The 17,827-nt window shown below is 45.7% G+C and overlaps 1 protein-coding gene across 1 annotated transcript; it reads left to right on the forward strand.

Moving 5' to 3' along the window:
- Positions 1 to 6,796: 6,796 nt before the first annotated feature.
- On the forward strand, positions 6,797 to 15,276 carry LOC142139832 (uncharacterized). Its single transcript, XM_075197701.1, has 4 exons — positions 6,797 to 7,355; positions 7,636 to 7,719; positions 8,191 to 8,718; positions 15,194 to 15,276. Exons 1-4 carry the CDS (start codon positions 6,851 to 6,853, stop codon positions 15,274 to 15,276), a joined length of 1,200 nt encoding a protein of 399 aa, XP_075053802.1. The 5' UTR covers positions 6,797 to 6,850.
- The last annotated feature ends 2,551 nt before the right edge of the window (positions 15,277 to 17,827 follow it).

Genomic DNA, 17,827 nt, shown 5'->3' on the forward strand with positions numbered 1-17,827 from the left:
CCTAAACACTAGCTATACATAGTCCAGCTCTCTCTCAGGACCAGCCAGCTCACCCAGTGTTGGTCTCCGTGCATAAATGATATAAACAAGCTTTTATACCTGATACTCCTCCCCCAGCCTTAGCTTGATGGACAGGTGACACACCCACCTTCTCTTTAAAAGGAAACGCCCATCACTGGCTCTGTAATTCAAACAGACACACCCTGTCTGTTTGCTGAGAGGAAGGATTTCAAGTCATGTAAGTTAAACCAAATTTAAACTATTGCTTTTCATACATAGGTCTTTACAGTCAATCTAGGTGCATTACTGCACAAATGTTTTACTCTACTTCCCTGCTTTCTCTGCATATTGTCAGCTAAATGCCTCCTTTTGTTACATATCCCTCCCCCTAGCGTCTCCAAGTAGGGGGACGCGGACTTCGCGAGGAGCGCATATTTTCGTGACAACGCATCTGCATTTTTGTGTAGAATACCGGGTCTATGTTCTACTGAGAACTTGAAAAGTTGTAGTGCCAAGAACCAGCGGGTTACCTTGGCATTTACCTCCCGGTTGCTCTGCATCCATCTCAATGGTGCATGGTCTGTTATTAAGGTGAACTCTCTGCCTAGGAGATAATAGCGCAGAGCTTCTGTAGCCCATTTTATGGCGAGACATTCTTTTTCCACAGTGGCATATTTTTGTTCCCTTGGAAGCAACTTACGGCTTAGGTACAGGACAGGATTTTCTACTCCATTCTTCTCCTGTGACAGGACTGCACCTAAGCCAACACCAGAATCATCAGTTTGGAGGAAGAACCTCCGGGTAAAATCCGGTGCTTATAGAACTGGGGAGGAACAAAGAGCTAACCGAAGATCAGACCAGGCGGTTTCTGCAGAGTCAGGCCAGGTTAATCTATCTGGACAACTTTTTTTTAACATGTCCGTTAGTGGAGCAGCTCTAGTGGCGAAATGGCTTACAAACCGCCTGTAGTAACCTACTAAGCCTAAAAAGGTTCTTAACTGTGACTTTTTCTCTGGTCTTCCCCAATTTTTGACTGCCTCCACTTTGTCTAGCTGGGGTTTGACATGCCCTCGTCCAACAACGTACCCCAAATATTTGGCTTCTCTCATGGCTATGGCACATTTCTCTGGGTTAGCTGTTAACCCTGCTGACCTTAATGAAGCTAAGACCGCCTCAACTTTGGCCAAATGTGATCCCCAGTCTGGGGTCTAAATCACTATATCGTCCAGGTAAGCGGCTGCATAAGCTGTGTGAGGTCGTAGCAATTTATTCATGGCCCTTGCCCCATGCAATCCAAAGGGTAGGACTTTATATTGATAGAGACCATCAGGGGTGGAAAATGCATTCTTTGTAAAACCCCAGCTATACAAAGTAAAGGCAGTCAAAAATTGGGCAAGACCAGAAAAAAAGTTGCAGTTAAGAACCTTTTTAGGCTTACTAGGTTACTACAGGCGGTTTGTAAGCCACTTCACCACTAGAGCTGCTCCACTTACGGACATGTTAAAAAAAAGTTGTCCAGATAGATTAACTTGGTCTGATTCTGCAGAAACTGCCTGGTCTGATCTTCGGTTAGCTCTTTGTTCCTCCCCAGTTCTACAAGCACCGGATTTTACCCGGAGGTTCTTCCTCCAAACTGATGCTTCTGGTGTTGGCTTGGGTGCAGTCTTGTCACAGGAGAAGAATGGAGTAGAAAATCCTGTCCTGTACCTAAGTCGTAAGTTGCTTCCAAGGGAACAAAAATATGCCACTCTGGAGAAAAAATGTCTCGCCATAAAATGGGCTACAGAAGCTCTGCGCTATTATCTCCTAGGCAGAGAGTTCACCTTAATAGCAGACCATGCACCATTGAGATGGATGCAGAGCAACCGGGAGGTAAATGCCAAGGTAACCCGCTGGTTCTTGGCACTACAACTTTTCAAGTTCTCAGTAGAACATAGACCTGGGATTCTGCACAAGAATGCAGATGCATTGTCACGAAAATATGCGCTTCTCGCGAAGTCCGCGACCCCTACTTGCAGACGCTAGGGAGAGGGATATGTGACAAAGGGAGGCATTTATCTGACAATATGCAAAGAAAACATACAAGCAGAGGAAGACATTGGCGCAGTTATGCACCTAGATTCAGGTTAAACCAAGTAAAGACTTATGTGTAGTTTAATGTTGGTTAACTTACATGATTTAAAAGCTGCTTCCTCTCAGCAAACAGACAGGGTGTGTCTGTTAGCTGAAACATAGCCAGTGGGCGTTTTCTCTTAAAGAGAGGGTGGGTGTGTCACCTGTCCATCTGTCACGGTTCTCAAACAGAAGTACAGCTAGGAGTCATGAATTCGGTGAAAACACTCTGTGTTTATTTGCAGAGAGGTGATAACAACAGGTAATAAGGAGCAGTGATAAATACCAGGTTCCAGCTGATGCAGCAAGTAGCATGAATGTCCAGAAACAATCAGGTAAGGACAACAGGAAATGACATCAGGATTAGGACAACAGGAAAGGACATCACAGGATGGGACAACAATAACCAGCAATGACTGCTGGGAGGAACAGGTATATATAAGGGGAATGAGACACACCCAGGTGCATGAGATAATTAGTGAACATACAGGTTAACTCCTTAAGCACAAGAATAATGCACAATAGCAGCACCTCTGGTGAAAAGAGGTACTGCTGGAACACAAAATAGCAATACAAATAATAGAGTCCAAAAGTCCAGGAGGCAGGTTGTTACAGTACCCCCTCCCTAAAGGGCGGATTCCAGACGCCCATATCACCAAAAGTGTTTGAAAGTGTCCGAGTCATAGTCCACTATCGGGCATGTGGTGGAGAAATCCTCATCCATGGACAGAGAAGGTACGGAAACCATGTCCAAGGAATGCGGGAATCCCGAAGTCTCACCTCTTCTTTTTACATTTCTTTTTCTTTGCTTTCTTTTTAGGGACACAGGATTGCTCAAACTGAATAAAACATGCAGGTAGCCTCAAAGGTTGGGCAACTGGAGACAATGAAGTTGGCACAACAGACATGCAAGGAGTAAAACTGACAAGTGCTGGAACAAATTCTTTGAACACTGCCTCACAAAAAAGTTGTAAATCGGAAAGGATGGGATCTCTGGTCTCAACAAAGGGGCTGGCCCATTCCAGAGCTTTCCCTGTAAAATTGGACAACAGGTAATATACTTGCTTCCGTTGGCTATCTAAGAGGTCAGGTACTGATGGTAAATAGGATATAAAAAATTTAATCAGAGCATTAAATTGCTGTATATCCCCATTGAAGGTAGGTGGTAGTTCAGACTTGGTGGCAGGCTCGGACTGGGCAGCAGGCTTGGCAGGAGACCCAGAATGGGCAGCAGGCTTGGCTGCAGGCCCGGCAGCAGGCCCGGACTGGGCGGCAGACTTGGGAGCAGGCCCGGACTGGGCGGCAGACTTGGGAGCAGGCCCGGACTGGGCGGCAGACTTGGGAGCAGGCCCGGACTGGGCGGCAGACTTGGGAGCAGGCCCGGACTGGGCGGCAGACTTGGGAGCAGGCCCGGACTGGGCGGCAGACTTGATAGCACTTTGAGAAGCCTGAGGGCAGACAGCACTTTGAGAAGCCTGAGGGCAGACAGCACTTTGAGAAGCCTGAGGGCAGACAGCACTTTGAGAAGCCTGAGGGCAGACAGCACTTTGAGAAGCCTGAGGGCAGACAGCACTTTGAGAAGCCTGAGGGCAGACAGCACTTTGAGAAGCCTGAGGGCAGACAGCACCAAGTGGTAACTCGGGCTGAACCGCATGTACTGGCAGCTCGGGCTGGACCGCATGGACTGGCAACTTGGGCTGGACCGCATGGACTGGCAACTCGGGCTGGACCGCATGGACTGGCAACTCGGGCTGGACCGCATGGACTGGCAACTCGGGCTGGACCGCATGGACTGGCAACTCGGGCTGGACCGCATGGACTGGCAACTCTTCTGGAGCAGACTGGAGGGACAGGACCCCCTCTGGAGAAGTCTTTAAGGGCAGCGCCCCCTCTGGAGCAGACGGTAAGGGCAGCGCCCCCTCTGGAGCAGACGGTAAGGGCAGCGCCCCCTCTGGAGCAGACGGTAAGGGCAGCGCCCCCTCTGGAGCAGACGGTAAGGGCAGCGCCCCCTCTGGAGCAGACGGGAAGGGCAGCGCCCCCTCTGGAGCAGACGGTAAGGGCAGCGCCCCCTCTGGAGCAGACGGGAAGGGCAGCGCCCCCTCTGGAGCAGACGGTAAGGGCAGCGCCCCCTCTGGAGCAGACGGTAAGGGCAGCGCCCCCTCTGGAGCAGACTGGAAGGGCAGCGCCCCCTCTGGAGCAGACTGGAAGGGCAGCGCCCCCTCTGGAGCAGACTGGAAGGGCAGCGCCCCCTCTGGAGCAGACTGGAAGGGCAGCGCCCCCTCTGGAGCAGACTGGAAGGGCAGCGCCCCCTCTGGAGAAGACTGGAAGGGCTGCGCCCCCTCTGGAGAAGACTGGAAGGGCAGCGCCCCCTCTGGAGCAGACTGGAAGGGCAGCGCCCCCTCTGGAGCAGACTGGAAGGGCAGCGCCCCCTCTGGAGCAGACTGGAAGGGCAGCGCCCCCTCTGGAGCAGACTGGAAGGGCAGCGCCCCCTCTGGAGCAGACTGGAAGGGCAGCGCCCCCTCTGGAGCAGACTGGAAGGGCAGCGCCCCCTCTGCCCTCTGGAGCAGACTGGAAGGGCAGCGCCCCCTCTGGAGCAGACTGGAAGGGCAGCGCCCCCTCTGGAGCAGACTGGAAGGGCAGCGCCCCCTCTGGAGCAGACTGGAAGGGCAGCGCCCCCTCTGGAGCAGACTGGAAGGGCAGCGCCCCCTCTGGAGCAGACTGGAAGGGCAGCGCCCCCTCTGGAGCAGACTGGAAGGGCAGCGCCCCCTCTAGAGCAGACTGGAAGGGCAGCGCCCCCTCTGGAACAGACTGGAAGGGCAGCGCCCCCTCTGGAGAAGACTGGAAGGGCAGCGCCCCCTCTGGAGCAGACTGGAGCTCAGGAACAGAGACAGCAGCTGAAGACTCAAAACTGGACACAGTGGCAGGAGACTCGGAACTGGACACAGTGGCAGGAGACTCGGAACTGGACACAGTGGCAGGAGACTCGGAACCGGACACAGTGGCAGTAGGCGCCAAGCTGGAGGCAGATGATGTGACCTCAGTACAGGAGACTGAGGCTGGCACCTCGGCACAGGAGACTGAGGCTGGCACCTCGGCACAGGAGACTGAGGCTGGCACCTCGGCACAGGAGACAGAGGCTGGCACCTCGGCACAGGAGACAGAGGCTGGCACCTCGGCACAGGAGACAGAGGCTGGCACCTCGGCACAGGAGACAGAGGCTGGCACCTCGGCACAGGAGACAGAGGCTGGCACCTCGGCACAGGAGACAGAGGCTGGCACCTCGGCACAGGAGACAGAGGCTGGCACCTCGGCACAGGAGACAGAGGCTGGCACCTCGGCACAGGAGACAGAGGCTGGCACCTCGGCACAGGAGACAGAGGCTGGCACCTCGGCACAGGAGACAGAGGGAATGGGTGCCTCAGGACAGGCGGCTGGAGCTGGCAGATTGGGTCTCTTCGCAGAGAACAGGAATGCTGGAGCATAAACAGATTTGGAGTGCCGAGAGGAAACAACAGGAGATGGTTTAGTAAGCTGACGTGGTCTACGGACAGGACAGTCCTGCAAGAAATGTGCATTGCTGGCACAGTAGAGACACAGTTTGTTGGTTACTCTGCGCTGTCGCTCCACTTCGGTCAGATGGGGGCATGGCCCGCTTGTGAACCGGGCATTAGTTAAACTGCAGTTGTTAGTTAAATGCAAATTTGACATGGTATTATTGCAAGGTGTTGGCGGCACGGATTCAGCAGCAGACAGAGTTGGCTGGGTCAAATCAACAGCATTAGATTTCAGTGAAACCGTCTCTGATAGTCTCCTGAGTGGGTCCAAAAGCAAAGTTTAAAATTTGGCCAGCTGGGAGCGTAACAATATAATGTCCATTTGTAAGGTTTGTAGCAGGGGTAATTCCATGATTGGTAAAACAGACATGTTGCAAAGGACAAATGAAAACTTGATTGCAGCAAAAAAAGTCCCAGAATAAAACAAAACTTTCACCTGACTCCAAAGCTGTTTTTTGGGCTGGTTATACTGTCACGGTTCTCAAACAGAAGTACAGCTAGGAGTCATGAATTCGGTGAAAACACTCTGGGCTAGATTTACTATCAGGCGTGATGCATGGTGGCTTCAAACCGCCATGCATCGCGGCGGTTTTCCGGCGTGTTTGCATTGCAAACAGCCGGATTTACTAATGGGCGCATTTCAGCTTCATTTTGAAGCCGCCGGCGATGTAACGGCGGGATGTAATGCTCAAAGCCGCCGGCGGCTTTGAATAGAACATGGCGCTTTTGCTTTAAATGACGGCGCTTTTGTGTAAAGGCGTTTTTTTTGAAAATTACACCTGTCTCCTGGCCTGTTACTATTGGCTATTTTCAAACTCAGGAGATTTGACATCACAAGCCCTATATAAACCACTGGCCTGACACTTTTTTCTCTGATAGGGTTTAGAGGAGTTTTGTGAGAGGAGTTTGGAGGATAGTGGTTTGCTGAGAGTTGGTGAGAGTTGAAGTTTGGTGGATTGGTGGAGCGATATCTGATTGAAGTGTGAGTAGTCCTGTGGTTTTTTCCTGTTTTGTACATTTATTTTCTCATTTATTTTCTGTCTTGTATTTTTTGTATTTGACTTGTCCTTTGTCTGTGTTACTTGTGTGTGACTGTGTGGAGAGTGTGTCTGTAGGTAGTGTAGTTTGTTCTTTGTGTTTGTAAGTCCTTCAGTGTTTTGTGTTTTTCTGTCTTCTGGGTAAAAATGTCCAGAGATAGGAGGGGAGAACAGGCTGAGGAGAGGGAGATGGAGGTTGAGGGGTCAGAGGAGGGAGAGGGAGAGGTTGAGGAGACAGGACAGGGCAGGAAGACCAAGACAGGGAGGAATGTGCGCTTCTCACATGATGAGAATTGTGTGTTGGTGCACAACATCATTCCCTGCTACGAGGTCATCCTAGGGAACCTGGCAGCCCGGACTCCTCTAAGGCGGCGTCACCAACTGTGGGGGAGAGTCTGTGAGGCCGTGAACGCGGTGGGCCCACTGAAGCGGACAGTGGCACACTGCCGCAAGCGCTTCTCTGATATTAAGAGGAGGCTTAAAGAGAAGATGGCCCAGGAAAGGAGGTCGACAAGGCGCACGGGTGGTGGCCCCCCACTTCGTATGGAGTACACCACGTACGAGGAGGAGCTGCGCCAGATAATGCCGGCTGAAATTGTAGAGGGCATAAATGTGCAGGACACCGATTCGCCCTCTTTTGGCCAAGTAGTTGGTGAGTTATTTGGTTTTTTTACCCTAACAGTATTTTAAATGTTTTTTTCTTTTTAAAACTGCTTTTCTCTTTTTAAAACTGCTTTTTTCTTTTTAAAACTGCTTTTTTCTTTTTAAAACCTCTTATCTCTGTGCAAACGTTTTTTCTTATTTGTTATTTTTTTTTTATTGTTTTTCAAAGTGTATTTTTGACTCTAATAGTTTGTAAAGGTTTAAAAACAGTATATTTGGAAATTGTTTTTTTATGGAAATACATTGTATGCTTTTTCTAATACATCCAGATTCGCCAGGACCGCAGTTCAGTCCCAGTGCCAGACCTACACCTCCACCTTCAGCGAGAGATTCGGGCACAGACGAGCAAGCAGGTGCGTGATTTCTGTTTAGGAGAGAAATAATGGAGTTAATTGTTTTTCTGTGCAAATGTTGCTGTCAATTTTTTTTTTTTTTTATTGTTTGCAATGAGAAGTTTGGGCTACATTTTACTAAACTGATATGTTGCCTATAGTAACCCATCAGAATATACCTTTACTTTATTTATTGCATTCAACAAAATGACAGCTAAAATCTGATTGGTTGCTATAGGCAACATCTCCACTTTTTATAGCATGTAGTTTAGTCAAAATAACCCAGCATGTACTACACAGTCCAAATGATAATGGGTATTAAAAGGATAATAAGTGCATCCGTAAGCAGGTAGCATAGGACTAGAAATCAGGAATGCAAACATTTTGAAATAATCTGTAGTTGCTAAAGAATATTCTTTCCTATCCAGTGTTCAGAATGCAATATACAAACTTATTATCTACTATATACTTACCGTCATTTTTCATACACAGGGCCCTCTTCATACCAGCCACCTCAGGCGGAGTCATTGGAAATGTCCCCTGAGCCAGAGGATCAAACGACCATCACCCTGGTAACAGTGGATGCCCCTGTGTCTGGCCTCCAGGAAGTTTCACCTGGCCCTGCTGAACCATCACACCACCAACCTGCACCTGAAAGTATGGACCCAGCCAGAGAAATGGCGCTGTCTATTGGCGCATTCCAGCAGCAACAGACATTGTTCATGGACAGGCAAACTGGGCACATGTCACAAATTGCGGCCCAGTTGAGGAGAATACACCGCTCCACGAGCCAAATCCCTGCTGCAATAAACCGGCTGGCAAGCGCTTTGGAGCAGACAAATGTGCAGCTGGCCCAAATGTCTGGGTCTGTGGACGCCATGCATTCCTCCATTCGCGAGGGGAATGCCAATGTTATCCGGCTGGCAGGCCAACTCCAGCAGGAACTGATTGCCCGCTTGCCGGCCCCTTTTTCATCGGCCTCCACCAGTGCCGCTAGTACTCCTACCACATCTCTACAGAGTACTCCTCATGGGAGAGGTGCTCGCACCAGGGGTGGGCGAGGGAGGGGAGAGAGTGCCACCAAGCATAGCGATATGCCTGCAAAAAGGCATCGCTAGCACAATGTTTGTTATTTATTAATGTTTTGTCACGTTTCTATAACCATTATACGTTTTTATTTATTGTGTTCTGCAATAAATGCAGTTAAATTTCTATTGTGTCAGTCTTTCTTTTCTGCACATTAAACAAGAGTATACTGATTTTTTAACAACTATGCACTAATTTCACGTAAACATTGACCTCTGACTGTCACATTCCAGGGATGTTCATATTTACCACATGAGGAGTACACACTATCCTGTTTTTAAAGGTTCCAATGTACAAAAATTTAACAATAAAATACTAAAATTGCACTCACATAAAACACATTTTTGAGGAAAAAATGTTTTTCATACTATGTACTTACACGTAAAGTAGTTTGCAATTAGACGGTCTCTAATCTCCCTTCCGCCCTCTGTGCTCTGCACATCACCATGTGACACGGACCCCTTCTTCTTCACTGTCTACTGCAATAATCGGTGGGGTAAGTTGATGTATTGCTAGATTATGTATCAAACAGCCAGCCAGGATAATTTCAGACCCCTTTTCAGGTGCATACATAGCCACACAACCCAATTATTCTAGTAACCTCAACCTAGTTTACCAAAGTACAAAGGTACGCTATAACACACCTCTACTAAATCAGTAAATAAATTGCATGGTGGGAAGACACAAGAGAAAAAGAAACCAAAACAACACTGCAATTACAAGACACTGGCCTTTTAACATATACAATCCCAAAGTAAAAAACTTTGTACATAAAATGGCCCTTTTCCTTCTGTTCTGATTGCCCAAATATCTGAAACAGCACACTGTTTGAGCAATCTCGCCGCTCACAAGCAGCGCTTTCATTTTGGTCTATTGAATGGCGGTTTTCCGGCGGCTTTATAAACCCCCTAATAGTAAATCCGGCTGTTTGTATGTTGAACATTGTTGAAACCGTCATGGCGATGTATACAGAGGCGGGTTTGGAAACATCATTTTTGGCCGTTTGGACGGCGGGTTTAGCCTTAGTAAATCCGGCGATGGCTAAACCGCCGCCAAATCCGCCGAAAGTCGGCGGGTTTACAAACACGCCTGATAGTAAATCTAGCCCTCTGTGTTTATTTGCAGAGAGGTGATAACAACAGGTAATAAGGAGCAGTGATAAATACCAGGTTCCAGCTGATGCAGCAAGTAGCATGAATGTCCAGAAACAATCAGGTAAGGACAACAGGAAATGACATCAGGATTAGGACAACAGGAAAGGACATCACAGGATGGGACAACAATAACCAGCAATGACTGCTGGGAGGAACAGGTATATATAAGGGGAATGAGACACACCCAGGTGCATGAGATAATTAGTGAACATACAGGTTAACTCCTTAAGCACAAGAATAATGCACAATAGCAGCACCTCTGGTGAAAAGAGGTACTGCTGGAACACAAAATAGCAATACAAATAATAGAGTCCAAAAGTCCAGGAGGCAGGTTGTTACACCATCAAGCTAAGGCTGGGGGAGGAGTAACATGTATAAAAGCTTGTTTGTGCCATTTGTTCATGGAGACCAACGCTGGGGTAGCTGGCAGGTCTTGAGAGAGAGCTGGTCTATGTATAGCAAGCGTTTAGGGTCTCCATGATTGCTGTGAAAGTATACAGTGTCAAAACATGTATCATCCTGACAATAAAGCCACATAAAAAGGAAGAAGTTGTTCGCGTGTGCTTCTGCAGTAGCAGGCTCTTGCCACAAGATATATATGTATATATATATATATATATATATATATATATATATATATATATATATATATATATATAGTACACTCTGCTGCATGGAAGCTTAACGCCAAAGAATGAATGCATGTCTAACACTCTGTTAAAGCTGGGGGGGGGGGAATAAAACGTTTTGTCTATGACTTTAACTAGCATTGTTTTCAATGGCAGCGTGTTTTGGCCCTTATTTTTCAAACAAGCTCACAAAGCAATTCTTAAGCTACTGTTGTTCAAGGAAAGTATGCACTAATCATGCACATTCATGCATATGAGCAGCAAGCTAAAGACAACTCGTTAACAATTTGCTTTGCATTACTTTCCAGTAAGTCTAGTACAATAACAATCAGAGTACTATGATTTGAATGCTATGATGTAATACAGTACATGGGACAATGGCATCTAGATGAATGCACTTCATACAATTGAACAATAGCAGGGATAACAAACTGAAAATAAGGCCTCTGTTTCTTTCCCCATATGTTTTCAATGTTTAATTGTAGAATATAAACTCTTGTGTCTATCACTGGATCTAGCATGTAGGTCTGTGTGAACTTATCTTTTGGACACTGATTGGTTGGCAGCAGATGAATTACTTTATTTGGACTTCTTTTACTTTTATTTTATTGCTCTGTTTAAGTACCCAGCCAGCTTCATGTAGATATGCAAGTGTAAGTAAGCAATGTATTCAGTAGTACAGATATTGGTGGATAGGCCAGGTTTGACATTAAATATTAGGCAGGCAGGATAAATAACAAAATTAAGTAGAAACTAGAGACCAACACTTTACATGTACATGGACCACACTGGGCAACATTCTGAAAACAGAATATTTCCCAGCAGCAAAAGCTCTGTGTTCATTGTTCTTAGCTCTCCTCTAGACTGTAGTGGTAAAATTCAATTGTGTGATTATACCAGAGCTATCACAATGTATAATTAATTTAGTGGTTGTGAATTGAATTCTCTGTAGTTAATACACTTGTTATAGCCCGTGGGCTGCAGTAAGTGCTGGAAATAAGAACAAGAATAAGGCATTCTACAAAGAGGTGATCTTCATTGGAGCTTCTAAACAGTGCACCCTGCAAATGGAAGACTTAATCAACAATTGCTCACAACAAGGATTACTATTAGAGATGGTCACTGACCCCCGTGTTTTGGTTTTGGATTCGGTTTTGGATCTGGATTACCGTCGTGTTTTGGTTTTGGTTTTGGTTTTGCAAAACCGCCATTGCGTGTTTTGGTTTTGGTTTTGGTTTTGTTTGGTTTTGTTTTGCTATTTTTTGGGAAAATCCATGTTTTTGGGCCTAAATTAACCCAATTTAGTGCTCCAACTGTTTTAGAGACAAGTAATCTAATTGTTGAGGTAATAAATCATCCAAAAAAACAGTTTAATTCTTCGTTGGTAGGCCTATTCTACACACAAAACAGATTGTCTTCCTCTCCATCTATGCATATTGGCAATGCAGCCATCGTCTTTGAATGTATATTACACCCTACACTTATAGTTAAATATGTAAAGAAATGGAAAAAGCCAGTTTGGTTTCTGTCTCTCAAGGCCCCCCTCCACTTGTATAAAATAGCAAAAAATTCAGCCATTATAGACTGTACAATATTAATTGACATGGAGAAAGACAGTTTGGGGTCACTAAGTCTCTCTAGGCCCCCCTCCACTTGTATAAAATACTAATAAATTCAGCCGTTATATACTGTACAATATAAATTGAAATGGACAAAGGCAGTTTGGTATCTGTCTGCATCAGATCCTCTCTCCACTAGGAGTAAAATAGAAAACTATTCAGCCGTTATATAATCTAGAATATAAATAGAAATTGAGAAAGGCAATTTGGTATCTGTCTGCATCATAATCATCAACATCATCATTAGCGCCCTCGTCGCCTACACAAATCTCCCCCTCATCCTCTTCTAATTCCAAAGTGGCATCCTCAATTTGGGTATCACCGGCTACACTCGGGCTATTAAGGCACACATCAGCAGAATGCTCACGATTAGACATCCCACTGTTGGATGGACTCTCCACAGGGATTGTTATCATTTGTGAATCAGAGCAAATATTCTCCTGTAATGCCTCACTGTTATCTTGCAGCTCGGCTTTGACGCGTAACAGTAGTTGTGCACCAATTGTAGGCTGGGTAACTTTTTGGGATCTGCCACTAATAGCCAAAGGTGAAGGCCTCATTCTCTCTTTGCCACTGCGTGTGTAGAATGGCATGCTTGCAATTTTTTTTTTATCGTCACTTAACTTTTGCTCAGTTACACTTCTTTTTCGCTTCAATACAGTAAATTTTTTTTTGGTTTTTGTTTTTTGCACTAATTTGAAAACACTCTGTTGTTTGACATCGCCTTGGCCAGATGACGTACTGGGAACACTAACATCAGGACTGGTGACAGAACCTGGTTGCTCATTTAGATCATATGTGGACTGCTTTGAATCCATTCTGAGCGCAAACCACTGAGGAGTGCTAAAAATTATTGAGTAGATACTGCTGACAGATATGACTTTTGACAGCCAGAAATATTAATGCACAATTAGGGAGGACACCCCAAAAACACTGAGGAGTGCTAAAAATTATTGAGTAGATACTGCTGACAGATATGACTTTTGACAGCCAGAAATATTAATGCACAATTAGGGAGGACACCCCAAAAACACTGAGGAGTGCTACAAATTATTGAGTAGATACTGCTGACAGATATGACTTTTGACAGCCAGAAATATTAATGCACAATTAGGGAGGACACCCCAAAAACACTGAGGAGTGCTACAAATTATTGAGTAGATACTGCTGACAGATATGACTTTTGACAGCCAGAAATATTAATGCACAATTAGGGAGGACACCCCAAAAACACTGAGGAGTGCTAAAAATTATTGAGTAGATACTGCTGACAGATATGACTTTTGACAGCCAGAAATATTAATGCACAATTAGGGAGGACACCCCAAAAACACTGAGGAGTGCTACAAATTATTGAGTAGATACTGCTGACAGATATGACTTTTGACAGCCAGAAATATTAATGCACAATTAGGGAGGACACCCCAAAAACACTGAGGAGTGCTAAAAATTATTGAGTAGATACTGCTGACAGATATGACTTTTGACAGCCAGAAATATTAATGCACAATTAGGGAGGACACCCCAAAAACACTGAGGAGTGCTACAAATTATTGAGTAGATACTGCTGACAGATATGACTTTTGACAGCCAGAAATATTAATGCACAATTAGGGAGGACACCCCAAAAACACTGAGGAGTGCTAAAAATTATTGAGTAGATACTGCTGACAGATATGACTTTTGACAGCCAGAAATATTAATGCACAATTAGGGAGGACACCCCAAAAACACTGAGGAGTGCTACAAATTATTGAGTAGATACTGCTGACAGATATGACTTTTGACAGCCAGAAATATTAATGCACAATTAGAGAGGACACCCCAAAAACACTGAGGAGTGCTAACATTTATTGAGTAGATACTGCTGACAGATATGACTTTTGACAGCCAGAAATATTAATGCACAATTATGGGGGACAACCCAAAAGCGCTGGGGAGTGCCAAATATGAAGAAAAAATAATAAACCTCTATCCTCCTCTCTGCACTAGCGATTTTGGTTAGAGCAATTGCAAGAACAATATTGTATTCTTTCTCTGTCCCTGCTCTAATTAGCCTATGACTACACCCTGCTCTCTCCCTCTGTCAAATGGCGATGGATTGCTGTGGAGGCGTGTATTTATAAAGTTGAAGTATCGCGAGAACCGAGTCCCGAGATCCGACGACGTCACAATGACGTTCGGCCTCGATTTGGATTCGGAATTGGCGGGAGAGTACCGAGCTGCTCAGCTCGGTACTCGGATACCCAAAGTTCGGGTGGGTTCGGTTCTCGGAGAACCGGACCCGCCCATCTCTAATTACTATGCACATATTACTTATGACATGGGCTGTGTTTATTTTCAATATCACAATTGTAGTTTTGTGTCATGTTTATTTACCTGCACATGTTAATTCACCTTCCCAATAAAACGCATATAGTGGTAAAACGGTCTCCTATTTAATGCCTCATTCGACCCAAATCTGAAGCCCACCCCAAATGTCCTTACATATAATATCTGTCATTCATTAGGAATATATATATATATATATATATATATATATATATATATAATATGAGTGCTGAGATCCATGAAGTATAGAGGTTCCTATCCTAAAACCTTACAGTCTATGTAGGAGGGAAAAAGTAATCAATGAAAGGGAAAAAGAAATCCCAAAAGGGACATTTTTCTGCAATTAGATGCCCCCCTCCCACATGTCTGTCCCCATCCAGCGATGCTCTCTTCTCTCCTGAACTATACTATTATGACAATGCACCACAACAATGTTTTTCTATTATCCAATGTTTTGTTTTAGTTTGTGTAATATTGTCTTAGACTTAGAACAATACGAGATTAGTAATTGTGTTTTTCTTCTCTGTATTGTCTTTTAAAATGTTAAATAAAAATATTTGATTTAAAAAAAAACAAAAAATACACTACATTGCTTGGAGTGAGTAGAGTACGTCCAGAACCCAGTGGAATACTGGACCCATATAAGTTATATTCTGTCATAATTTCTCACTTTAAGAAATACATCAAAAACTGATTTTTCAGTCTTGGGCGGCATTATCCTGTAAAGTACTGATTACCACCACTATTAAGGTGGTCTAGAAATCTGCCAATTTTGAACAGCTACAATTTCAAATATGTGCAATCTTCACTTGGCAAAGTTCATTAGAATACCCTGTATTTGTAAAAACAAATTGTGCATATAATCAGGTGCATTATTGTGGAATGCCCTGATATTGCCACTGTCAAAGTACTAGACACCCTAGACAAAGCTTCAGCCCCCACCCACTCACAAAACCACAAGAGGGGGGTGGTCCTGGCATTAAATGCTTGTCCACTGACCAACTCACTCTTATTATGTTCATCCTGGGAATTCATCTGTTCAGTGTTAGGTGCAAGCAGCTCTCTCTTCATTCTGCTCTGCATTGTAGAGCAGCATGAAGCTGGACACATCTTTCCGTTTGTCCCTGCAGTCAGGAGAAAGTTCTGAATACACAGGACAGCCATGAAATCAGGACAGTTAAGAGGTATGATATATTAATGTATCTCCCTTGTCATTCATTTCCCACCACACTCCTCTATAATTTATCCCCACTTTTTTTCCTCTCCTGCAATTCATTTCTCATAGCCTTCTACCAATATAATTCATTTTCTCTCCTTCACAAATTAAAAAATGGGCAGAATCTCCCCCTCCCTAAGTACTGAGCTCCAGTGCTTGGTTCCACTATAATAGGGAGATAATGGGGATCCTGTCCATTACCCAGGACCAGGATTACCAATCATGTTAATGACCCTAGTTCCCTCAGCTGTGTCGGGGCTGGAAGAGGAGGACGTGTTGTTTTCTGCACCCTTTGTCCTGTATGGAGCTGGATTTCCACTATAGTGGAAAACAGTCCAAACTGTCTAGTATTTTTTCATTTTAAACAGTGTACTGTGCCTTGTAACTGATTTATTACATTTGGCAATTTTGTGTGAAGTGTATATTACATTACTCATAATGCGGCTGTATACGCCAAACAGGTCCCAAAAAAGTATAGGACAAGACCTGATCTCCAACAACCGTAGGAAGAACGGTGTATTTCTAGATGCACACTGAGCAATGCTTTACTCACATAAAGGTTGTTAGGAACCCCTCCAGCCGGCACAACACAACCCGGAATCTACTCTGCCAGTCAGGTGTTCACTGGAGCCCCTGATGGTGGGGACAGACTGGGCCGCAGACTGACAGAGGGTCGTGAAGTGCGTACCAGCTGGGGAGAACCCAGGCAAGAGGAGTCAGGTCCACGCAGAGGTCAAGGGCCGGCAGCAGACAACAGTATCGATGAACAAGCTGAGGTCAGGGGTCACAGGCAAATAGCAGAACGGGTAAACAGGCCAAAGATCAGGGTCACAGGAAACACGAGCAAGGTCCAAATCAAAGCCAAGGGTCATACACGGGGAGTCAAATAGAGATATCAGGATACAGGACAGGAACTAGCAGGTTAGCAGACTGGAACACAGGAGTTATAACCGGCAATGAGGCAGCAGACCTCATTGCCTTAAATACCAGTGGCCACCAATCAGAGCCTAGCTCTGAATTAGACACAGCCCCCAGCATAATTAATAGGCTGCATTAATTAGCCCACAGGCTAGGACATATGGTGAGCGCTGCGCCCGGCTTCCTCTCATTGCCGGGACGCAGCGCTGAAGCGTCTTCTCGTTGCCCCGGCAGCGGCCGGGTCAGGGCCGGAAGTGACGTCCCGGTCGCCATAGCGACGGCCGGGACGCAGGTGAGTGAGTCGCGGCGGCTGGGCACCGCCGCGGCTCGTAACAGTACCCCCCCTTGAGGAGGGGTCGAGGGACCCCGACATCCAGGTTTTCTTGGGAACCTCCTGAAGAATTCCCTCAATTGTTTAGGGGCATGGAGTTGTCTTCGCGGAACCCAAGATCGCTCTTCTAACTCGCGGTTCCTCCACTGCACCAGGAAGTGCACCTGTCCTTGCACTTTTTTGGAATCTAAAATCCTTTGAACCACATATCTTAGTGGCTTACTCGAACTTCCCCCAGGCACAGTTGAGGATTGGCTAGGATACAATACCGGCTTCAACAATGAACAATGAAATGTGTTCGGAATTTTTAGTGAACTAGAAATCTTCAATCTAAAAGCTACCGGATTGATCTGTTTGGTAATCATGAACCGGCCAATAAATTTAGGCCCTAGTTTTTTACAAGGCTGTCTGAGCCTAAGATTTCTAGTTGATAGCCATACTTTCTGGCCCACTTTGAATGGGCAGGTGGTACGGTGGCGATCCGAAAATATTTTGGCCGACAATGAGGATTTTTTCAAGGAGGACTGAACTTTCCCCCAAATTACTTTCAGATCAGCAACTGTGGAATGAATCTCCGGAATACCAGCAGATTTGAGAGAGTACAGAGAATTAGACCTGGGATGGAAACCGAAGTTACAGTAGAACGGGGAAGTTTGAGTAGATGAGTGAGATGAGTTATTGTAGGCAAACTCTGCCCAAGGCAGCAAAGATGACCAGTTGTCATGGAATTCTGAGGAATAACATCGGAGGAACTGTTCAAGTGCTTGGTTAACCCTTTCAGTTTGCCCGTTAGACTGAGGGTGGTATGCAGATGACAGACTGATCCGGATTCCGAGGAGGGTGCA

Source organism: Mixophyes fleayi, chromosome 2 (genome assembly GCF_038048845.1).
Source record: "Mixophyes fleayi isolate aMixFle1 chromosome 2, aMixFle1.hap1, whole genome shotgun sequence".
NCBI classification, from domain to species: Eukaryota; Metazoa; Chordata; class Amphibia; order Anura; family Limnodynastidae; genus Mixophyes; species Mixophyes fleayi.

Excerpts from the sequence above, each read along its gene's own strand:
- LOC142139832 (XM_075197701.1), top strand. The coding sequence starts at position 6,851 with ATGTCCAGAGATAGGAGGGGAGAACAGGCTGAGGAGAGGGAGATGGAG. Across the intron at positions 7,356-7,635 it reads CTCTTTTGGCCAAGTAGTTG|ATTCGCCAGGACCGCAGTTC; the intron begins GTGAGTTATTTG and ends TAATACATCCAG. Across the intron at positions 7,720-8,190 it reads GGGCACAGACGAGCAAGCAG|GGCCCTCTTCATACCAGCCA; the intron begins GTGCGTGATTTC and ends TTTCATACACAG.